The 20,007-nt window shown below is 47.0% G+C and overlaps 2 protein-coding genes across 2 annotated transcripts; both read left to right on the forward strand.

Moving 5' to 3' along the window:
- On the forward strand, window positions 1–10,734 carry DCTN4 (dynactin subunit 4). Its single transcript, XM_057376088.1, has 13 exons — window positions 1–188; window positions 1,475–1,545; window positions 1,948–2,126; window positions 3,035–3,078; window positions 3,858–3,965; window positions 5,476–5,549; window positions 5,888–6,000; window positions 7,284–7,393; window positions 8,398–8,471; window positions 8,871–8,925; window positions 9,401–9,508; window positions 9,912–10,009; window positions 10,168–10,734. Exons 1-13 carry the CDS (start codon window positions 54–56, stop codon window positions 10,379–10,381), a joined length of 1,383 nt encoding a protein of 460 aa, XP_057232071.1. The 5' UTR covers window positions 1–53; the 3' UTR covers window positions 10,382–10,734.
- Window positions 10,735–12,506: 1,772 nt separating this feature from the next.
- RBM22 (RNA binding motif protein 22) lies at window positions 12,507–19,915 on the forward strand. Its single transcript, XM_057376090.1, has 11 exons — window positions 12,507–12,622; window positions 13,553–13,606; window positions 14,527–14,556; window positions 15,569–15,701; window positions 15,975–16,075; window positions 16,235–16,407; window positions 16,917–17,117; window positions 17,592–17,756; window positions 18,086–18,174; window positions 18,684–18,815; window positions 19,474–19,915. The coding sequence occupies exons 1-11, from the start codon at window positions 12,569–12,571 to the stop codon at window positions 19,602–19,604; spliced, it is 1,263 nt and encodes a 420-aa protein (XP_057232073.1). The 5' UTR covers window positions 12,507–12,568; the 3' UTR covers window positions 19,605–19,915.
- Window positions 19,916–20,007: the final 92 nt, after the last annotated feature.

Genomic DNA, 20,007 nt, shown 5'->3' on the forward strand with positions numbered 1-20,007 from the left:
CGGCGCGGTGACGTCAGACGTCGCCGTGGCGGCGGAGCCCGCCCGCTCCCAAGATGGCGTCGCTGCTGCAGTCGGAGCGGGTGCTGTACCTGGTGCGCGGCGAGAAGGAGCTGCGGGCGCCGCTGCCGCAGCTGTACTTCTGCCGCTACTGCAGCGAGCTCCGCTCGCTCGAGTGCGTCTCACACGAGGTAACGGCGGAGCGGCCGCGCCGCACCCGCGCACCGGGCGGGACCGGGCGGGACGGTGCCTTCTCTGCGCGCACCGATTGGGTCGCTCTCCCGCCGCTCACTCTCGTTCTGCTTTGCTATTGGTTGTTGGCCGGTTGGGGGGGTGGGCACAGCGCTGCACGGAGCGCGGCGATTGGTTACGGGTGACGGATGGGGCGGTTGCTCTCTTTTGATTGGCTGTGTTGCCTGTCCGTCAGCGAAGCTCGGGCTGTGATTGGCTGAGGCGAGCGCACAGGGCGGTTTCCCCTCATGAGGGCTGTGCCCCCCTAAAGAGCCCCGGCCGGGGGAGCGGGGACCCCCCAAACCTCGGTGGGACCCGACCGGAGAGCCCTGGAGACCCCTCATCCCTCGGCGGGGCCCGACCGGGGCTGTGGAGACCCCTCATCCCTCGGCGGGCCCGACCGGTTGTGTCAAAACCCCCCTCGCACACCCATCCGCCCCGGTCGGGGAGGATCCCCCACTCCCCCAAACACACGCCCCTCGTCATTATACGCTAGGATTTCTGCTGGAGGGTTTTTGGCTTCATAAATTGTCTCAATAAAATCGGTAAAACTGATTTTGTGGAAGCCTGGTTGAATTAAGAAATTGTGGTAGATTTGGAAAGCCTTGAGAGAATGACTGTGCAGCCCAGATCTAAGAAGAGGCGTCTTTAAGGCARTGTTAAGGCCTCTGAAGAGCGGATTTGTGCCCTGGCTGCATCCCTTATGAATTCACTGTGGTGTGAGARGTGTAGTCATTGTGTGTGTCYATGCCTAATAATCAGTTKGAATTGCTTTCCAASAAGAGGCCCCTAGTCTTGCTGYTGTTGTTTTAATTGACAAAATTTGCTGTGACAGCTGAGAGATACAAAGTGTTTTCTGAAATGTGTGTGYATCTGACYAGTGCGACTGCAAGGACAGAATAAATTAGRYATAAATAGAAAACAACACCTTAAAAYCYCTTGTTAAAACTGAGACATGACWGTCTTGTAACTGTCCAAGCTCSACACCCAGCTGATCTTTTYCCCTTTACAAGRTGAAGTTTGATCCTGACTTAAGTTTAATTCTAACTTAAGAAGCCTTCTGATTTACTTTGATAAAGGTGAAAATCTGGCTGAGATGGGCTAAKATTTTGTRTATGAAAAAATGCCTCAAGCCTTYYGTGGCTTCRTTCCTCTGTTGCCARTTCTTGTCAGATCATGTGGGAGTTTGGGGCTGTCTGGACAAAGGCRTGSCTGGTAACACWTGTGATGTGACTGTCTTCTTCAGGTGGACTCTCACTACTGCCCCAGCTGCCTGGAAAACATGCCTTCRGCTGAAGCCAAGCTGAARAAGAACAGGTAAARTTGCTTAGGCTCTTTTTTTCATCGAGGCTCCCTATTTTAAATAGCTCCTTCGACTGTCTGTCTGAAGCTCTTCAAAAATTACATGGTTGCATGTTATGTTTGAGTCTGTTTTGGGGAATTAGTGTCTGAGGTATCATGTGCTCTTCATGGCTTTTGGAATTTTCTGATGATCTGGTCTCATAATACAAAGGTTTTTTAGTATCACATTATGTTTCTCAGTGGTGCTGCTCTTACGCTGACTCAGAATCCCTCACGTGCCCGTGATGGCTCTGCTGCCCTTTTTCCCTAGTGCTGYTGCCTAAGAGTTAAAGATCTGTTGGTTTAACATTGATGAGGTTGTTGGGAACATTCTCTCAGCCTGGGACCCTCCTCAGAGCCCTGCCTTTTTGTGTGCAGGTGTGCCAACTGCTTTGACTGCCCCTGCTGCATGCACACCCTTTCCACACGGGCCACCAGCATCCCCGCACCGCTCCCCGATGACCCGGCCAAGACCACCATGAAGAAAGCCTATTACCTGGCCTGTGGCTTCTGCCGCTGGACTTCCCGGGACGTTGGCATGGCAGACAAGTCTGTTGGTAAGGGACAGTCCAAGACAGAAAGCTGAGTTGCAGCACAAGCCTGGTTTGTGTTTTGAAGGTAACAGGTAGCCCAGTTAGTTCCTGAGTGTATTATAGGCTTAATATCTGTCTAGGATTGGAGTTGTAATTGGAAATTCACAGGAAATGAATTCTCTTTGTTGCTGAAGACTCTGAAGAGCCGAGCTGARTTAGTGGAATAGGTGACCTACTTMCAATGCTCAKGTTACCTGACTAGTGAGAAAACTGTCAAACTGTTTTAGTCAGTGCACTCTCCCCACAGCTGAGATCTTGTTTGTGGGCTTTCACAGTCTTTGAAGCCACTCAATCTGACAGYATAAACAACYAATTTATTTTCCATCACTTTTGCTCRCTTARYCTTRTTCTGGAGTCACKAGTCAGTGTTTGAACTTGGCTTTTCTCTTCACAACAGCACTAGAACAAAGCCTTCATCTATTTCTTTTTTGTACTTGATATGTACAGAAAATATCTGTCAGGCTCCCAAAATGGGTTTGAGTAGGCCAAGCAGATCCTCTGACTTCCAGTGTTGATGTGACTGAAAATGGAGCCAAGGATGCAGAGACAGCAGCAGCCAGTAATGAGACACACATMTAAACRWRTACCTGCTGCTTAAGTGACTCCTGGGTGCTGTCCTGAGTATMTCTCARACAGYWTTTGTTTAAAAACACAATATAAAARCTGTCAGCCCAACARCCCAAGCCTGCTTCTGCRAAGSTTTCAGAGGTRTATATTTATACAGACATGAACTTTAAAAATTGCAATGGTGTAAGTGCAGCAAAAATAGGGAATGTCRTATTTTATAAATAACACCAAGATAGTTGAGTGCTGATTTCTGTGTGGAGTCTGGAACCTCCTGCTGACTTTGCTTTTTCTCTCCTCTCATGCAGCAAGCGGTGGCTGGCAGGAACCGGAAAATCCTCACACACAGAGGGTGAGTGAGTGGGAAGGCTGTGCTTGGGCTGAAATGCATCAGCCAGAAAGAGCTGTTAGTGGTGTCAGGCCCTCTCAATCACTTTCTCTGCATCTATATAATCCTTCAGATACCAGTTCCAGCTCCTAATGTGCACCTTGATGAATTCAATGGAGGGAAGGCCTCTTAGAGGCTCCCCTGAGGATATCGCAGTATAAAATCTCCTTTTGAGAAGAAGCTCAGTTGAAACCATCCTATCTAATGGTGCTGTTAAAACACCACTGCTGAATGTGCTGCGTATGTATGTGAAAAAAAAAGCTGTTTTCCAATCAAGAGTGTGTCTAGGATCTGGAAAACACAGCTACACCTTTAACACCCTTCCCTGTCAACCGTGAGGGCTCYACTCKAAATGTGACCAGCCTTGGGGAGGGGGGAAAAGATGCTAAAGATGCTGTTTTCTCTGCTGATCCAAATTGCTCASTTTTGGCCACATGACATTACTCTGTCCAGTCATCACAAATACGTGAACAAAATCTCAGTTGCTGAATTGCAAAGTGAGAATTGGACACTGCCCTCCTACACACATCATTCCCAAGGGAGAGTCAGTTTGTCACCCACTGCGTGGGTTRAGACATATTAATATACAAAGACTTCTTTAAGTACATCCTTCACAATAGAGCTGGTACTAGGAATCAAGTGACACAAGTAGCAGGAGCCCCAGCTAGTTCACCAGCAAATGCTGCAGCTGATGTGACATTGCTCCCCTTACACKGGGTTCCTGTTCCTTTTCCTCCCTCTAGATTAACAAACTGGTTGAGTACTACCAGCAGCTGGCTCAGAAGGAGAAGATCGAGCGGGACCGGAGGAAGCTGGTGCGACGCCGAAACTATGTTCCCCTGGCCTTCTCGGTGAGCTGGTTGTGCCACCTTCTCAGAGCAGGAAAAGTGATCCACAACAGCCTCAGCCTGCAGAATTAGATAGTTGGTAGCATAGTAGGGCTGCCCAGCTTTGGCTGATTGAGGACAACATGAAGAAAATGAGGYTTTCTTTAGGGATGAGTAGTTTTACATCTGTTCCAGTGTATTACATTGCCACTCTCTCTCATAGTCCTTCCCAAYAGTGCCAGAAGGGTTTACACTTGTCATGCCTAGGAATATGTTCTTGAGCAGTGAAATGCAGTGCAACTGCAGCTGGAGTGGCAGCTCTTTCTCAGGAGCAATTCATCCCACAGCTCAGTGACAGATAGATCAGCATTGTCTGGCACTTCTCTGCTTGAAWTTTCTACTGAAATTAACCTTAAGACTTGGTTGTGGCTTGAATGACTTRTTTATTGTACCTGGCAGGTAAATGCTCACTTTGTTTAGCTGGGTGACTGCATATGCTTGCTACTTCAATGAACTGTGCTTGCTCTGTGCCCTTGCTTGTGTCTTATGGCTGCATTTTTTGTCTCCGTTGCTACCTGCTGCTATTTTGGGGGCTCTCCACAGCAACACACTATACACGTAGTGGTAAGTCTTTTCACAGTTTCTGCTGGTGTTAAAGCTCTCATGGTACCAACTGAAGGSAGTAACAGATCTTACACCTTGCCTCAGAGCCTCTGGCTTGGGTGTGCCTAGAACAGACACAGCTATCTGTGTCTTAACTTAAAAGCTTTAACTTTTCAGAGGGTAACATTTGTTACAAAAAATACATTCCTTTAGAAACAGGGCAGTGTCTTTGAGTGAGTAATATACACTTGWAAAGCAATTTGAGACACTAGCCATCTGCTTGCCCAAGGCAAGTGGCGTTAACATTAATCATCTCATCTTTTAAAAATCACCAGAGTAGGCTGATGCTYACATTTCTCATTTGGTGAGAATGTGGGTTTTCAGCCCTGCCCARAAGGAAGATGTCTGCCTCCAAGCACCCTGGGTACAGCTCWACTGTAGAAAGCTGAGGAGTARCTCAGCTWGTCCTGGTGAGAGAGACTTGTAGGTAACGAGGCTTGTAGGAGTTTGACCCTTCCAGCTGCTTCAAGTAGTGCTACTGAGCCTTTCAGATGGATGCATAACTACATCAACCCACTTTTTCTGGCAGCTGAGCTCTCATTCTACACTACTTGACATGGAGTTGCTCTGAAGAGAAGGAAATGTGTCAGTAGTGCAGGGTTGTGATTTGAGGAAGGAGCAAAAAGCTTTATAAGCAGTAGCCACACACATCTGTCTTTCCCCATCTGCACTGCAGTGGGAATTGTCTTCTCCTTCCTAACAGTTTAAGCAGAAAAAACTATTGAGGGAAGCATAGAATATCTTTTCCTTTTTGCTTTCCTTTGCTTGTACCCCCATGCTTGTCATGCAGCTCAAAGGATGAGTTTGCAGCAGGTCTTTTTGTCCTGGTAGGAAGCAGATGTGAGGGTGACAGTTCCTTTTTTCCTTGTAGGACAAATATGGCCTAGGAACGAGGCTTCAGCGCCAGAGGCCCGGAGCTCCCATCAGTGCCCTCGCTGGACTCTCGTGAGTGTCAGGGTTGGGGTTACCTTTGCAGGGAGGATTGGAGGTGTTGGCAAGAAAGCAGTAAAGCAGCTCTTGAGAACATGATGGGCAGATAGCAGTGAGAGGACATTTCTTTTTTGGGGTGCTGGAGACATGTCAGATCCTCGTGCATCTCTGTGCAGCATCTCCAGATGTTCCTTCTTCCAAGAGGAACAAGTGACTGCTCACACCCTTGTTGTAATTGTTGTCTTTCAATCTCAGCTCTCGCTGCCTTCTGTGCTGTAATGCAGTTACTGTTATTGCTGTTAGAGCACACAGTGCCCTATTTTGTGACCAAGTTGTCCCTTATTTTGCTTTAGCCTGAAAGAAGGAGAAGACCAGAAGGAGATCAAGATCGAGCCAGCTGATGCAGTGGAGGAAGTGGAACCCCTTCCTGAGGATTACTACACAAGACCAATCAATCTAACAGAAGGTAATAGCTTAGTATTCTGTCACTTTTTGCCCTTACTTTTTGTAACATGGACAGTGCCTACAAAATTCTGAAGTTCCTAATGACCCAAGCCTCTGGTCATTTTTATGCTGGGATTGAAACAGTGGAAAATACATGAGTTATTAAATGGTAACTTTGAATGCAGACTCTGTTTCTTGTACATGGAAAGCTCAGAGCCAGAAAGTCTGAAGGGTTATTTAATTTTCTTGCTGGCCTTAATTTCTGTGTGTGTGAAGCATTAACTTTTGGATGCAGAAAAAAGCTGATGTCCTTTTTCAAATAATAGCAGGAAATAAGGAAATAACAGCTGCTGGGGAGCTGGAACCAAAACTGGGCTGTTGAGTAAGAATTGCGTACAGCTTTGACATCAGCTTGGAACAGCCTGTGTACACTTGCCAGTTCTTTAGCTGACTCATGATTTAATCCACAAATACTGTAAATTGATCTGTCAGAGTTGGGACTGAACAGGATAAACCAGCAGGTACAGGAGCAATGTTGGCTTCCAGCTGAGGTGGCTGCAAGTAAAACGGTAATTCTGCAGGCCTACAAAGTCTGCCATTATCAGTTAATTAAAGAAAGATTTACATAAAGGGGTAGATCCTCTTGGTCTCCTTTTCTTATGAGACTGTTGGCATTGAGAGGGTTTGATGCTGGTGAAGAAGACAACCTTCCTGGTTCCCCACAGCAAGAGAAAGGCTGCCAGGTGGCTTAGTGCTTCTTAGGCACTGGAAACAGTGAAGAGCCTGCGTTTTGGGAGAAACCCGTGGGTGGTTTTGGCTGCTGGGAATTCCTTGCCTTGGAAACTATGTTTTCTCTAATTCTACATGTGAGTCTGAATTCTGCAAACTCCTTGGTAAGAAGCTGTGTATTGYATTCATGCAGCACCCWKCTGTGAGGRTAACAAAGCTGTGAAACTCGTTTGCTGTGGTGAGGGAAAGAACTCTGTTTTAGACGATTRTGAAACTCTGGTTTCCATCCCAGCTCAGCTTTGAAGGGAGATGTGGGTCCCTTGTTTCTTCTGGGCTGGCACTGATGTTGCACTCATGTAACTGTGCCCAGTCAGGGCAGCCCTTTATTCAGCTCTTGCCTTTCTGTTCATTGTTAGAAATGTGATATTTGCCAGTAGTTTCTGAATTATGGGGTGCATGTGAGATTAAGTTTCTTAGAGATGGTGGCAGGTCTGCACACAGTGCAAGGTGCACTGTAGAATCCAGCTCGAGTTTCAGTTCCTGAGACATTTCTTTGTCATTTGGTTGTGCTCCCAGTGACGACTCTGCGCCAGCGCCTGCTGCAGCCTGACTTCCAGCCCATCTGCGCTTCCCAGCTCTACCCACGTCACAAGCACCTCCTGATCAAACGCTCGCTGCGCTGCCGGGTAGGGAATYCAATCCAGAAAAGTGCCTTGTCCAGGCTCACAGAACTTGGGTGCTGAGAAACGGACTGGGTATTTCTCTTTTAAAAGAAACTGCTCAAATGCTTCTGGTTGTTGAAAGTTCTCAACCAAGTTAGTGGTAACAACACTAGGGGATGAGGGAGGCTGTCACACCTCTGGTGTAATAACAATTGTGARAGGAGGTCAACACTGTCAAAGATGCATAAAGATACAAAGGTAGTTTGGTGGTCTGTGCTAGTGCCCTGCCTAGCCAAGGAATCAGAAGGCTGAAGCGAGAATTAAAAAAATTTCTGTTGTTACTAAAGACAAAAGTCAACAAAGTATTAAGGAGAAGCAGTGCAGAATACTGAAGATGTCACCAGAGTGAAGGCAGAAAGGGTATTTCAGAGAAGCAAAACAGAGAGATGGGACGTGAACAAAGGCAAGAGTTAAATCCAAGTTCTGCTGCTGTCTTTCTGCATAGTCCTCACTACATGATTTATTTTCTCTGTCATACAAGATATTTATCTAGTTCCTAAATAGTTCCTATTGCTCCTAATAGAGCAATAGTCTTSTAAGTGTTCAAGATGCAGAATGCTTTGCATTTGCAAATGCAGAATATTTTCTCAGAAATAAGTAATGTCAGACTGATCATGTATTTGAAGAGTAGCTTATGATATCAGGACTTGAGCTGCTTCATTTTTTTAATGGATTCTGGAGCACAGATCGAAGGACTTACAGGTGTTTGTGCTGTAGTCAATGTTCAGATGTTTTCAAGACTGGTTCCAAGTCTTATGTTTCTGAAGTTGCACTAGTACTATTGGATATGGCATTTTTTGGGTATCAACAACTGAACAGAGTGATGGCTACGTGCACCCCAGAGTGATGTGCTGTGCTGGAGGCTGTAATATCATGGCTAGTGACATAGCACTTGTGCCTCTGATTCTTCTGTGTGTGACTGACTGCACACTGTCTTTTGGTGCTGACTKAAATACCTTTGTCTCTAGAAATGTGAACATAACCTGAGCAAACCAGAATTCAATCCAACATCTATCAAATTCAAGATCCAGCTGGTTGCTGTGTAAGTAAGACATGGGGACTAGGGACAACAGCTGSCTGTTACTGCATAGTTAATGCCTTCTGTTTTAATTTCTTTAGTACTCTTGTTTGACCTCCTGTAGGATTGTGTCATCCCTTAGGATGGTGCAATCACCTTTTTAAATATATTTAGCTTATCTGTAATAGGTTGCTTGCTGATCTACTAAAGATTTCAGCAGTTTGACAAAAACACCRCATGCTGTGCCAGCCCCAGCCCATAGCAGAGGTTTGTCGGATTAGGGTTATACAGCAAAAGGACACTTCATTTTTCCTTTTAATGCAAGCCAAACTCTTAACAGCTCTCATACCTCCCTTTGCTTCAGAAGGTGTGTTACAGAGAGCAATGCAGTCCCTCATGGTCATTTCCTCTGTTATTTTGTAGTAACTACATCCCTGAAGTGAGGATCATGTCTATTCCCAACCTGCGCTACATGAAGGTCAGTAGCTTTTCAGAAATGTCTTGAGCTGAGACAGCCAGGAGCTGTGAATGTACTAYCTTTTTGGAACAAGACATTGTGTGATGATTGTTCCCTGAGGGSTCCACTCACTCCATTTAGAGGATGCAAGATTTAAGGAAGTGGCCAGAGTAACACTGCATGTACTTGTCATTCTGCAGCAGTAGATTGCTGTGCAGTGTGACATCTGGCATCACAAGCACTTGCCAGTGTCTGAAGAATAAAAGGTATGGAATTGAGATCTCAGCTAGACTCCCAAAATACGTATTTCTTACATTAAGAGTTTTGCATGGCATTGGTGCCTTTCATATGGACATGGGGTAGTCAGTGTCCATCCATTGAGAGGATGTGATGTAATTTTTTAAGGTGTTGATCATTTAGAGAATGTGGAGGTGCTTACRGTAACAATGAATTTAGCACAATTGCTTCTTGAACTGTGATTCCTGAATTTCCCCAGGAGAGCCAAGTCCTTCTGACTCTGACTAATCCTGTGGAGAACGTCACACATGTCACATTGCTGGAGTGTGAGGAGGGAGACCCTGACAACATCAACAGCACTGCCAAGGTATTGATTGCACCCTTCTGCTGTGTAAGCCCAAGCCTCTTCCAGGGTTTACCACTCCCCTTTGTCCTTCCACAGGCCACACTTTTCATATGTCCTTCAGCCCCTGCCAACTGTGCTGCATCTCCCTCTGTGGAGCTTAAATGACTCTCACCAGTGTAAACAGCCACTCATGAAGTATTTTGAAATTATYTTTTCATTGATATCCAAAACTTGAGGGAGTAATTAATGATTTCATTGGCAGGGTGGTAATCAGGTGGTCCTGAAACAGAGAAAAGCTAAGGATGAATCATTTTTCTGTTAAACCATAGTGAAGCAGATCTCAGAAGAGAAGACCCCTCTCCTGCTTGCAGTGCAGCTGGTGTTCAGTACTGAAAGGCTTCTTTCTCTCCATGCYCTGTTTCAGGTGGCAGTTCCTCCCAAGGAGCTTATTCTGGCTGGTAAAGATGCTGCAGCAGAATATGATGAGCTGGCAGAGCCTCAGGACTTCCAGGATGACCCTGAGTGAGTGTCCTGTGGGATCCTCTCCCTTAACACGTGGCTCTTTGAGTAACTTCCTCTCCTCCTGTCTGTCTTTGGGTTCCTCTGAGAGCATTGTTCCRAGTGGAACAATGCTTTGAGAACTTGGCTGACCCAATGTTCCTCTGTGTTCTGCCTTGCAGCGTTATTGCCTTCAGAAAAGCCAATAAGGTGGGAGTTTTCATCAAGGTCACCCCACAGAAAGAAGAGGGCGAAGTGACCGTGAGTTTCAAGATGAAGCACGAGTTCAAAAACCTCACTGCTCCCATCCGGCCCAATGAGGAAGGTGACCACACCTCTGAGGTGATCTGGCTCACCCATCACGTGGAGCTCAGCCTCGGCCCTGTGCTCCCSTAGTGGCTCCCAACGCTTGCTCCCGACGGCTGGATGGACTGGCACCCTGAGAAAACACCTGGTGAAAGGTTCTGCCAGAGCTCCTTTGTGATGTGTGGGTGTGCCACGGGCCCGGCCGGCCGCCAGGAGGGGGCTGAGGCTGCCGTGGTTTGGGCTGGCTTGTTCTCTCTCCCCTTGTCGTAGTCCCACTAACCACCACTCCACTTCCCCTCACTGCCACAAGCTAAAGTAACTTGCAGCATGAGTTAGAGCACAAAGAAAGATCTTCTTTTCTCCAGGTTTGCTCTGAATTYGGCTTTATCAGCAGGTAATTAGGGCTGAATTTGGATTTATCAATGGAAAAGAACCCATACTGTTTTTTTTCTTCATGACAGCCCTCAAACCTGATGTTCCATACCCAATGATGAACAACTTGTTTCACACAGAGCTATGCTCTTCCCAAACAAACATTTTAAGGAGTSTCCCTGCCTTCTGCATCGTGCAAGTTAYTGCCAGCAGCACGATGTTTTCTTTTTGTTTTCTGCTTCCTCATAGGATACCTCAACTGTGGGGGACTGGGCCATAGAGCCCTACCCCTCTGGCATATGTAGCTTGCTTAGCCGAGGTGCAGATGTGTTTTCACAAAGGAGTTGATCAGTTTRCCTTTAAACTTTTAACATAGTGTACTGTAGTGTTCATGGATCTGACTGGCAACCAAGCCCGCCCTCAGCCCGCTGGGCCTCAGCTGGATGTGGCAGCAGGATGTGCTGCAAGCTGGGAATTCATGTTCTGCTGCAGCTCTTGACTGAGGCAGAGATGCTCCAGTGAGGCTCCCTGGCAGTCTTCAGCTCAATCAATGTGTTGCTAGGGACTGTAGCAGTGAGGGTATGAAACCTGGAGAGTTAAGATTAGCTCTGGTAATCATAAAGCTACAGCAGTGATTTGGGTTCATAATGTTTGTTTTTCCAGTTAGGGTGGGTGGGAGGTGTAATGGTGGAAACTCATTATATGTYARCTACACACACTGTACCAGAAGGTCRTTTACCCTGAGTGTAATTTGGCTGCAGTCCARTCGAAAATGGGTGATGAAGAGCTGTGTATCCAGGAGACTGAATTACCAGTAAGTGCATGGCTAGTGCAGGCAGGGGAGATGGTTCTTCCTGCAGAGCATTCCCACTTCAGACGTTGACCTTTGTTAAACATTTCTGAGGGGCTTTGATGTGCTGCTCTGCTGGGAAAGGCTTGAATACCAGCCAGCCACAGCCGTGTCACTCCAGATGCTTGTGCCACGGCTCTGCCAGCCTGGATCTGTGAATCCTCTGCATGGAAGGGCAGGATGAGGCTGCCTGCTCTGCATGCTGCTGGTGCAGCACCCCAAAACATCTCCCTTAGTGTGAGAAACCTGCCGTGGTGTGCAGGAGGGGCTCACCTCASAGCCCCGATCCTGCAGCGGGTCTCAGAGTGGCGAGGCATCACGTTTACAACTCTGTGTAGGTGACACACAGATGTACAGCATGAGACTTGTAGTTAGTAGTTAATGTGTAGTGCTAGTGSCTGCTGCGGCTTTCCCTGTCCAGATAACAAAGCACTTCACCTCTGGCCACAACTTCTCCTGTTCAGTAGCCAAAACAGCTGCTGCACTTGCAACACGGCCATGGAAAGACCTCCCAGGCCCCACGCCTTAAGCTGTGCTTGGGGCTGGGGTTTGCTGCAGGCCAACATTACCTGCGCCCTTCTCATTAAAAACAAAAGGTGCATTGGGTTATGGCGTTCTGAGCGCTCTGATGAGCTCCGCGAGTTGTTTTTCCCCTCCCTGTAGGTGCTGTAGGCGATAGGAAAGGTGTTGGCGTGTCCCTGCCTCTGTCCCCACTCCCCGACAGRCGCCTCTTGCCTTATGCTTGACGTCGTGTAGTGACCTTCAATAAAACACACGTGGCTCTCGGATTCTTTGCGCTGGCTCTTATTGGAAAACAATCATTATTTAAACAAAGCAAAAAGCGGAGCTCCCCCGTCTGTTCCCGGTGGTCTCGTCCCCGTGGTTCCCCCCCCATTCTCGTTGCCCGTGGTCTCGCCCGTTGAGCTGCGCTTTAGCGCCCCCTCGGCCGCAGTGCTGTGACGTCACAGCCGCTTCAGCCCGCCTTTTCCGTCACGGCGCYGGTGGAAGTGGCGTCACTTCCGGCCGCCGCCTGCCGGCAGCGGAGCGGGGCCGCCATGTCCACATCGCTGGGCTCCAACACCTACAACCGGCAGAACTGGGAGGATGCGGTGAGCGGGGGCGGCGGCGAAGGGTCGGGAGAGCCGGCAGGAGCGAGCGTGGGCTGCTGGGGCCCTGCTTCGCTGCGGGAGCGTGTGTGGCGGCAAGGCCGCGAGGGGAGCGCGGGGAGGCGGCGCCGGGGCTGGGACCTTCCCTGGGGACCCGCCACCTTCCCTGGGGACCCGCCACCTTCCCTGGGGACCCGCCACCTTCCCTGGGGACCCGCCACCTGCCCTCGGGACCCGCCACCTGTCCTGGGGACCCGCCACCTGCCCTGGGGACCCGCCACCTTCCCTGGGAACTCGCCACCTGCCCAGGGGACTCGCCACCCTCGCTGGGGACCCGCCACCTGTCCTGGGGACCCGCCACCTTCCCTGGGGACCCGCCACCTTCCCTCGGGACCCGCCACCTGCGGTTCTGCCGCCCAGGAGGGCTCTGCCGCGGTTCCCCGGCCCTCTTTACAGAGCAAAGGGAAGGAGCGGTTCCGCCGCCCCCTCTCCCGCGCCGCGGTTCGGGGTCTGTGCTCACTGGGAGCTCTCCCGGCACTGCGGGGGCTGAGCTGGGCCCCTCGTGTGCCCGTGGCTGTGTCCCTTAGAGCTGAAGCCTCTCCCGAGTGGGCTCAGTGCACACAATCTGTGCCGAGGGATAACGGGGGCGGTGTCACTGCTGCAGTCCGGGCACTGACGGGTTCAGATCTCAAAAAAACCCTTTTATTTGTTTGTTCCACGCTTTACTTCAAGCTACAGTAGACAATACATTATAATTCTTTAATAATTTGGGCCTTGGTCGTGGCTTGCAGCTCTCCCTGTGTCTGTGAATCCATTTGCATCTTTTTATCTGTTTGATGTGTTAAACTAGAGAATTTTTCAGAGTGTGACTTGAATGCTGTTGTCATGGCARAGCTTGTTACAAATTCCCTATTTTTCTCTTGCTCAATTCAGGACTTCCCTATCCTGTGCCAGACATGTCTTGGAGAAAATCCCTATATTCGGATGGTATGTGSCTGTTGRATCCTGCAGTCCTTCCCTCTCTCTRTGGTGGCCCYAAAACTGKGGGTTTGGGTRCTAAAATGGGACTGGGTACAGGAGGGGATGCTGAGGTGGACAAATACTCCTGAATAGCTGGTTCTTCATAACAGGATCTGGTTCCAGCCATTGTTGGTGTGTAATATCATGGTTAGGGGTGTGATTTAAGAACAAATCAATCAAAAAGGAGAGGAAAATGACACAGTCCAGTGTCTGGAGTGCAAGAAATAGTAGAAAATGAAGTTTTAGTACTGGTGAACTCCAACATGGAAAGCTGTGAGCTGCTGAAATACTAATCAGCACCATTCCTAAAATGTGACAAACACACATCTCTAAAATTAAGTTAAAGGTGACTTATGAAGGTAGTTTAAGTCCCTGCTTGTTTTCCTTGGTTGCCTCTGTGCAGGGTGAATCAGCCCATGTTTTGTTGGTTTTCTCTGCCTGTGACCTACATTGATATGATCTCCTTTGTGTTCCTCAAAGTTTGCTGAGAGAGATTGGATTGTTYTTATGAAACATAACCCTAATGCTGGTACAGGCATCAAAAGCTGTTTGTTTTCAAGGGCTTATTTCATGTAACATCATTCCTTAAAAAGAGCTCTTAATGCTCCTTTTCATTCTTACCTTTCATCAGTACAGGAGGTRGAACTTAAAATATTCTGTTTTTAATGAATGTTTCTAAACCAAAAGTGTATTGAGGATATTTAGGACTTTTTTTTTGTTCTGTTGACCTTCCGAGGTGTAAGCTAAATGCACAGGGGTGGGGGAATCTAAATGCAGCATAATTATGGAAAAACCTACTGTGTTATAACATCAGTGATACGTTTCATGTTTTATACTGACTTGATGATATTTCATGCTTTCTTTTATTCTTTTCTATTATATTTTAGACCAAAGAAAAATATGGAAAAGAATGCAAGGTATGTTTGTGTCTTTTGAAGAAAGACTGTCAAAATAGGTGCAGATCTAGGAATAACACATTTTAATAATTAAAAACCTGCCAGCTTCAGGAAAGTGCTTATCTGGGTTAACTTCAAATATTTATGTAACTAAATTTTTTGGTTAGTCTACTGTGCTTGCTAAACAAAGTCAGTTGGTCCAGAAATAGTAAAATTATTGAGCAAATCCTAAGTCTGTCTAAACAATCTCCATTTTTGCGAATATTGTTATACTACATTTGAAGTTACTTCAGTATTTTAAATGATCCATGTTTTCTTGTGCAAATTTATTGTTTTTTTTTCAGAAGTGCAAAATACCTGGAGTCTGGGTTTTGCAGTGCTTATGTTATTTATGGTTATATGATGATTTGTGTTGCCTATCTTAGAAATAAGCCACGTCTATTTCCAAGAGCAAGAAATACTCGTTGTTGCTTGGACTGAGGGAAATTAAAGGAGGTTTTTGCCCTTTTATCAGTTTTCATCTGAGGTAGAGAGAAGGTATATGTTGAAGTTTTTGGAATTGTTGGAATTGTATTATGTACTCAAGCTGTCCGTGCAGAGGAAGCAAATGCATCTTTCCATGAGATAAGAGGGAGCATCACTCTTCTGCACCAAAGCTCTCAGAACCTCTCCTGGATTGCTGCTGTGCTAGTGCCTGATGTATCCATCATTGTAATTCATCTGTAGAAGCTCCACACTGACATCACCTGGAATGGAGTGGAATTTCTCTGTCTTTGAATAGATATGTGCTCAGGTTATTGTAATAAATAAAAGCAACAAGAAAAAAAATCTTCCCTAAAACTTTCTCCAGTCAAGGTAAAGCCCCAAATAGAAACAAGTTCTGAGTTCTGAGTCTTAGCTTTAGGATAAAAAAATATATAAGAAGTTGTATTTATGGTCTGAAGAGGTTAGATGAGTTTGGAGTTTGTTTCCATTCAAGAAGCAGAGTGGTAGCTCTGTGCATAGTGAGCCAGGTGTCTCCTTTCTGTCCCAGATTTGTGCCAGGCCTTTCACAGTGTTCCGCTGGTGCCCTGGGGTGCGGATGCGCTTCAAGAAGACAGAAGTGTGCCAGACTTGCAGCAAGCTGAAGAATGTCTGTCAGACCTGCCTGCTGGATCTGGAATATGGTGTGTACCCTAAAACTTGGTCCAAGGCAAGGAGCTGCCCTCTGAAATGGGAGTTGGTGAAATGACTAAATGTGTGCATGTGATTGGCACTGGACAGTCTTTGAGAAGAACAGGGCTTGGTGGTCATATCTCTCCAGAGGTTCAAGGGCAGAGTGGTTTCCCTGAGCAGCAGATGAGTTACCTCTGGTCACTCCAGGTTGCAGAAATCACTATTTCTACTCTTTCAGCTTGTTCTTCACACGGATTTGTTGGGGTTTTTTTGTTTCATTTTAGGTTTACCTATCCAAGTCCGGGATGCAGGACTCTCCCTTAAAGATGAAATGCCTAAATCTGATGTCAACAAAGAATACTACACCCAGAATATGGAGCGAGAGGTAAGTGTAGCCATGATCATGCTTTTTGTGTGGCTGTGGAGTGGGAGGAAAGGGAAGCAATGACCTAGCTTCTCTTAAAACTATTTGCTTGCTCTGATTCTGTGCATAAGTGTTCAGTGCTGATATACACATAATTATTTGTGTTTTACCTACTTGTAGATAGCCAATTCTGATGGCACTAGACCAGTTGGTGCATTAGGAAAAGCTACTTCTACCAGCGACATGCTGCTGAAGCTGGCCCGGACCACTCCATACTACAAACGCAACCGTCCTCACATCTGCTCCTTCTGGGTAAAAGGAGAGTGCAAGAGAGGAGAGGAGTGTCCCTACAGGTACAGACACAACTGGAACAGTCAGATCTGTTCACCATGGTCAGATGCAGCTCCTCTTAGAGCTGCTGCAGTGGGCAGGAGACACTACAGTGATTGGGGTCAGGGCAAAACTTGCATCCAGTGCCAGCAAATGAATCTCTGTGGTGGAGAAGTTGGCTGTGTGGTTTGCCAAAGCAGTGACTGCAGCTCTCTTGTGTCATTCATTTTTCYGCTTCGTGGCATCAGTCCCCTCAAGCAGAGATCTWTGYATTTGAACAAGAGGCTGTTTCAAAYCCAGCTCTTGTGTTTTGTAGTGCTGAATGTTGAGCTGTGAGAAGTGCCATTCATTCAGAACTTGAGGCAGTCCTGGCTGCAGTTGAAGTTTTCAGGGCTTTTTGTTCCAATTTGGTGGGTTTATGTGGGCAGGGTTAAGGATATAAGTGAGCCTGGGGGCTTGAGAAGGGCAACTGGCATTTTAGTCCATTCAGTCATCCCTGGTGTTATAAAATGCTTTGTTTACTGAACTTTAGACATGAGAAGCCTACAGATCCAGACGATCCTCTGGCTGACCAGAACATCAAGGATCGTTACTATGGAATTAATGAYCCTGTGGCTGACAAACTTCTGAAACGAGCATCAACCATGCCTCGTCTAGATCCTCCTGAAGACAAGACTATTACTACACTGTATGTTGGAGGGCTCGGAGATACCATCACTGAATCAGATCTCAGGTGTGTTGGTGAATTTGTATTGCCCCTGCCTTTTTGTTTGACACTTTGATAACAGCTCTTCAAGAGRGGAACAAAAATAAATCTGGCTTTCAGTTTTTCTTAATGGGGAACTGGTTGGTGGGCAAGTGYAGATGAGTGCCATCTTGTTGGAGAACAAACAGACACATTTCAAATGCTTTGATTAAAATTTCTCWTGAAAGATGAGTCATCCTTCTGAGCTGTTTGGGGTACTGTGTAACCCTTTTTACAAGGAAGTCCTGTATTCTCTAGCTARCTGTTGAGAAGAGCTGCTGCAGAGCTTTTATTGCACTATAATTGCACAGTGGGCTAATTATGATTAATTGATTATTGATTTCTAATGATTAGTTTGAACTGCGGATGGAGAAGAAAAAGTTTCTGAGCATGCCTATGTCACCTGCCCTGTACCCTGTGAGTAGGAGTGGAGTATCATAATAATTTTTTTTCCCCACACAGAAATCACTTCTACCAGTTTGGGGAGATCCGGACGATAACGGTGGTGCAGAGGCAGCAATGTGCTTTCATCCAGTTTGCCACCAGACAAGCTGCAGAGGTGGCTGCTGAGAAATCCTTCAACAAACTCATTGTCAACGGCCGCAGGCTCAACGTCAAATGGGGAAGGTGAGTGTGGGGAGAGGAGGCCTGGAGGATCCACAAGCTTTTTCTCTCAGTTTGCACAGCTTTGATTATGCAGGAGTAGGTACTTGTTTGGTAAATAGTTGGGGTCCTCTTGCGCTTGTTTTTGTTTCTCCAATGGGATCTGGGTTGTCCTAGTCCATCTGTAAGTACTGTTTGCTAACTTGGTACCATCTGCCTGATATTCTGTGAGTTTTTTGTCTTTGGCCTGAAGAATTTGATCTGGAATAGGTAACGTGAAACTACTGTGGTACAAATATCTTCTTATCCTGCTTTTTCTCATCTTTGTTCTCAAAATTTTGTCTGTTTTTCAGGTCCCAGGCAGCAAGAGGAAAAGAAAAGGACAAGGAAGGCACTACAGAATCTGGGATAAAGTTGGAGCCAGTTCCAGGACTTCCTGGAGGTAAGGGAGTTGTATTTGTCTCTGAAACAATTAATGCTGACCCACTTCCATGAGTGAGGCTGCTGTGAAACTTCTGGGAGCAGTGACAGTTCAGGATGGTAGAGGCAGTGGTGAGGTCAGAGCAGTTACAGTAGTTTGTTGCCGATCCAGTTGGGATAGGAGGTGAGCTTTGTCTAGGAGCAAATCCTTGATGAAAAGAGAGTTCTTTAYGTGATGAGTGAAAAGTTAAAGCTGAATTCAACCTACTTAGGTCAGAGATACTGGCAACGCAGGCTTTTAAAAGTTTTCTTAGTCCACTGAGCACTGCATGRTGGAAAAAAAAGCTGGTTTCTGATGAAGGAAATTGGTGACTGGGGTTTCAGGGCAGTTCTGCTTCTCACTCGAGTTCATACATGCAATAGTAACAGCAGTTTTCCCTTGTGAAAGCACAGATTGTGCCCCCTTTCTGAACACAGACACCTCTGCCTTGCCTGAGAGGTTTTGCATAACCACGTGTACTTTTTCTGCAGCTCTCCCTCCTCCTCCAGCTGCAGAAGAGGAGGCTTCTGCAAATTACTTCAATCTACCTCCAAGTGGCCCTTCAGCCGTGGTGAACATTGCCCTGCCACCTCCTCCTGGCATCGCTCCACCTCCACCTCCAGGTATTCGTGTTTCCCTCTCAAGTGGGGGTGTGAAATTCAGTGTTAGACAGTCTCTTCCTCCTTGCCTGGCYGTGCTGCAGCACTGATGCATGCCCTGAGCTGATTTTCCTCATCCCTGATCATGCAGTRTAAACGGATGATCTAAACTGAGCTGTCAGCACAGTTTAATTAARCTGAGCTGCCTGTTGTGGTTGGTATTTGCTTGCAAATACCCAGGCATGCTGGAGATCCCTGTTACTGGTACTGAGACCTACTCAGTGCTTTTGCTGGCTTTGTAAATGCCACATTAACCCAAAYTTCAAAGGGTAATTCTCCAGCTGGTTGAATGGCAGCTTGTCTTTGGCTCTCTATATATCTATCCAGAGATGCTTTTGGACTCTTGTGGATGTATTTGCTCTGCTCTATGATCGAGTAGAAAACATATAGCTGGGTGTTACAGACACCTGCCCAGTCCCCCCACCAGCTTTTATCTAGGAGTAAGGATGTGTGTTGGGTAAGGATTGCCCCCAGCTGTACTGAAAAGAGGGGCAGGAGTTTGGGGAGAGGGGAGATGTGCACATTTGTGAGGCACAGCTGTCAGCCAGCTGTGGTGTCAGTACTTTGAAGCAGCAGTACACACGCATCGGGTTTTCTGAAGCTGCCAACTTTGTTTCTGCAGGTTTTGGACCACACATGTTCCACGCCATGGGGCCCCCACCTCCCTTCATGAGAGCTCCAGGCCCCATCCACTACCCATCCCAGGATCCCCAGAGGATGGGTGCCCACGCAGGAAAGCACAGCAGCCCCTAGCACGTCCTGCCACCCTCATCCTTGAAGTACATGTTATTTTTTAGTTCCCATGGTAGCACCATATGTTGAGCTGTGGGTGAGCTAGAGACGCCTTATTTCCCTGCTTGCAGCCACAGGGCAAGCTGAGCTCCRTGTCTCCACTTATAATCGGGTTCTTGATACGTCCCAGGTCTTTCTTCTGGTGGGGAGGGGTGGGTGGGTGACAGAGRGAAGGGCTGTCGGGAGTCTGTGGGTCTGGGGTACCAGAATTACAGTGTTATCTGTGTATCCCATTGGCACACTTTTGAAATAAACTTCTGGAAAAAATCAAACCCAAATTCTTTCATTTGATATCCTCAGTCAGAACATTGTGGACTTACAGAGAGTCTTCTCTGTAAGGTAGCTAATCATGTATTATTCTAAT

This window comes from Malurus melanocephalus, unplaced genomic scaffold (genome assembly GCF_030028575.1).
Source record: "Malurus melanocephalus ecotype Western Australia unplaced genomic scaffold, MMel_1.1 scaffold_269, whole genome shotgun sequence".
NCBI classification, from domain to species: Eukaryota; Metazoa; Chordata; class Aves; order Passeriformes; family Maluridae; genus Malurus; species Malurus melanocephalus.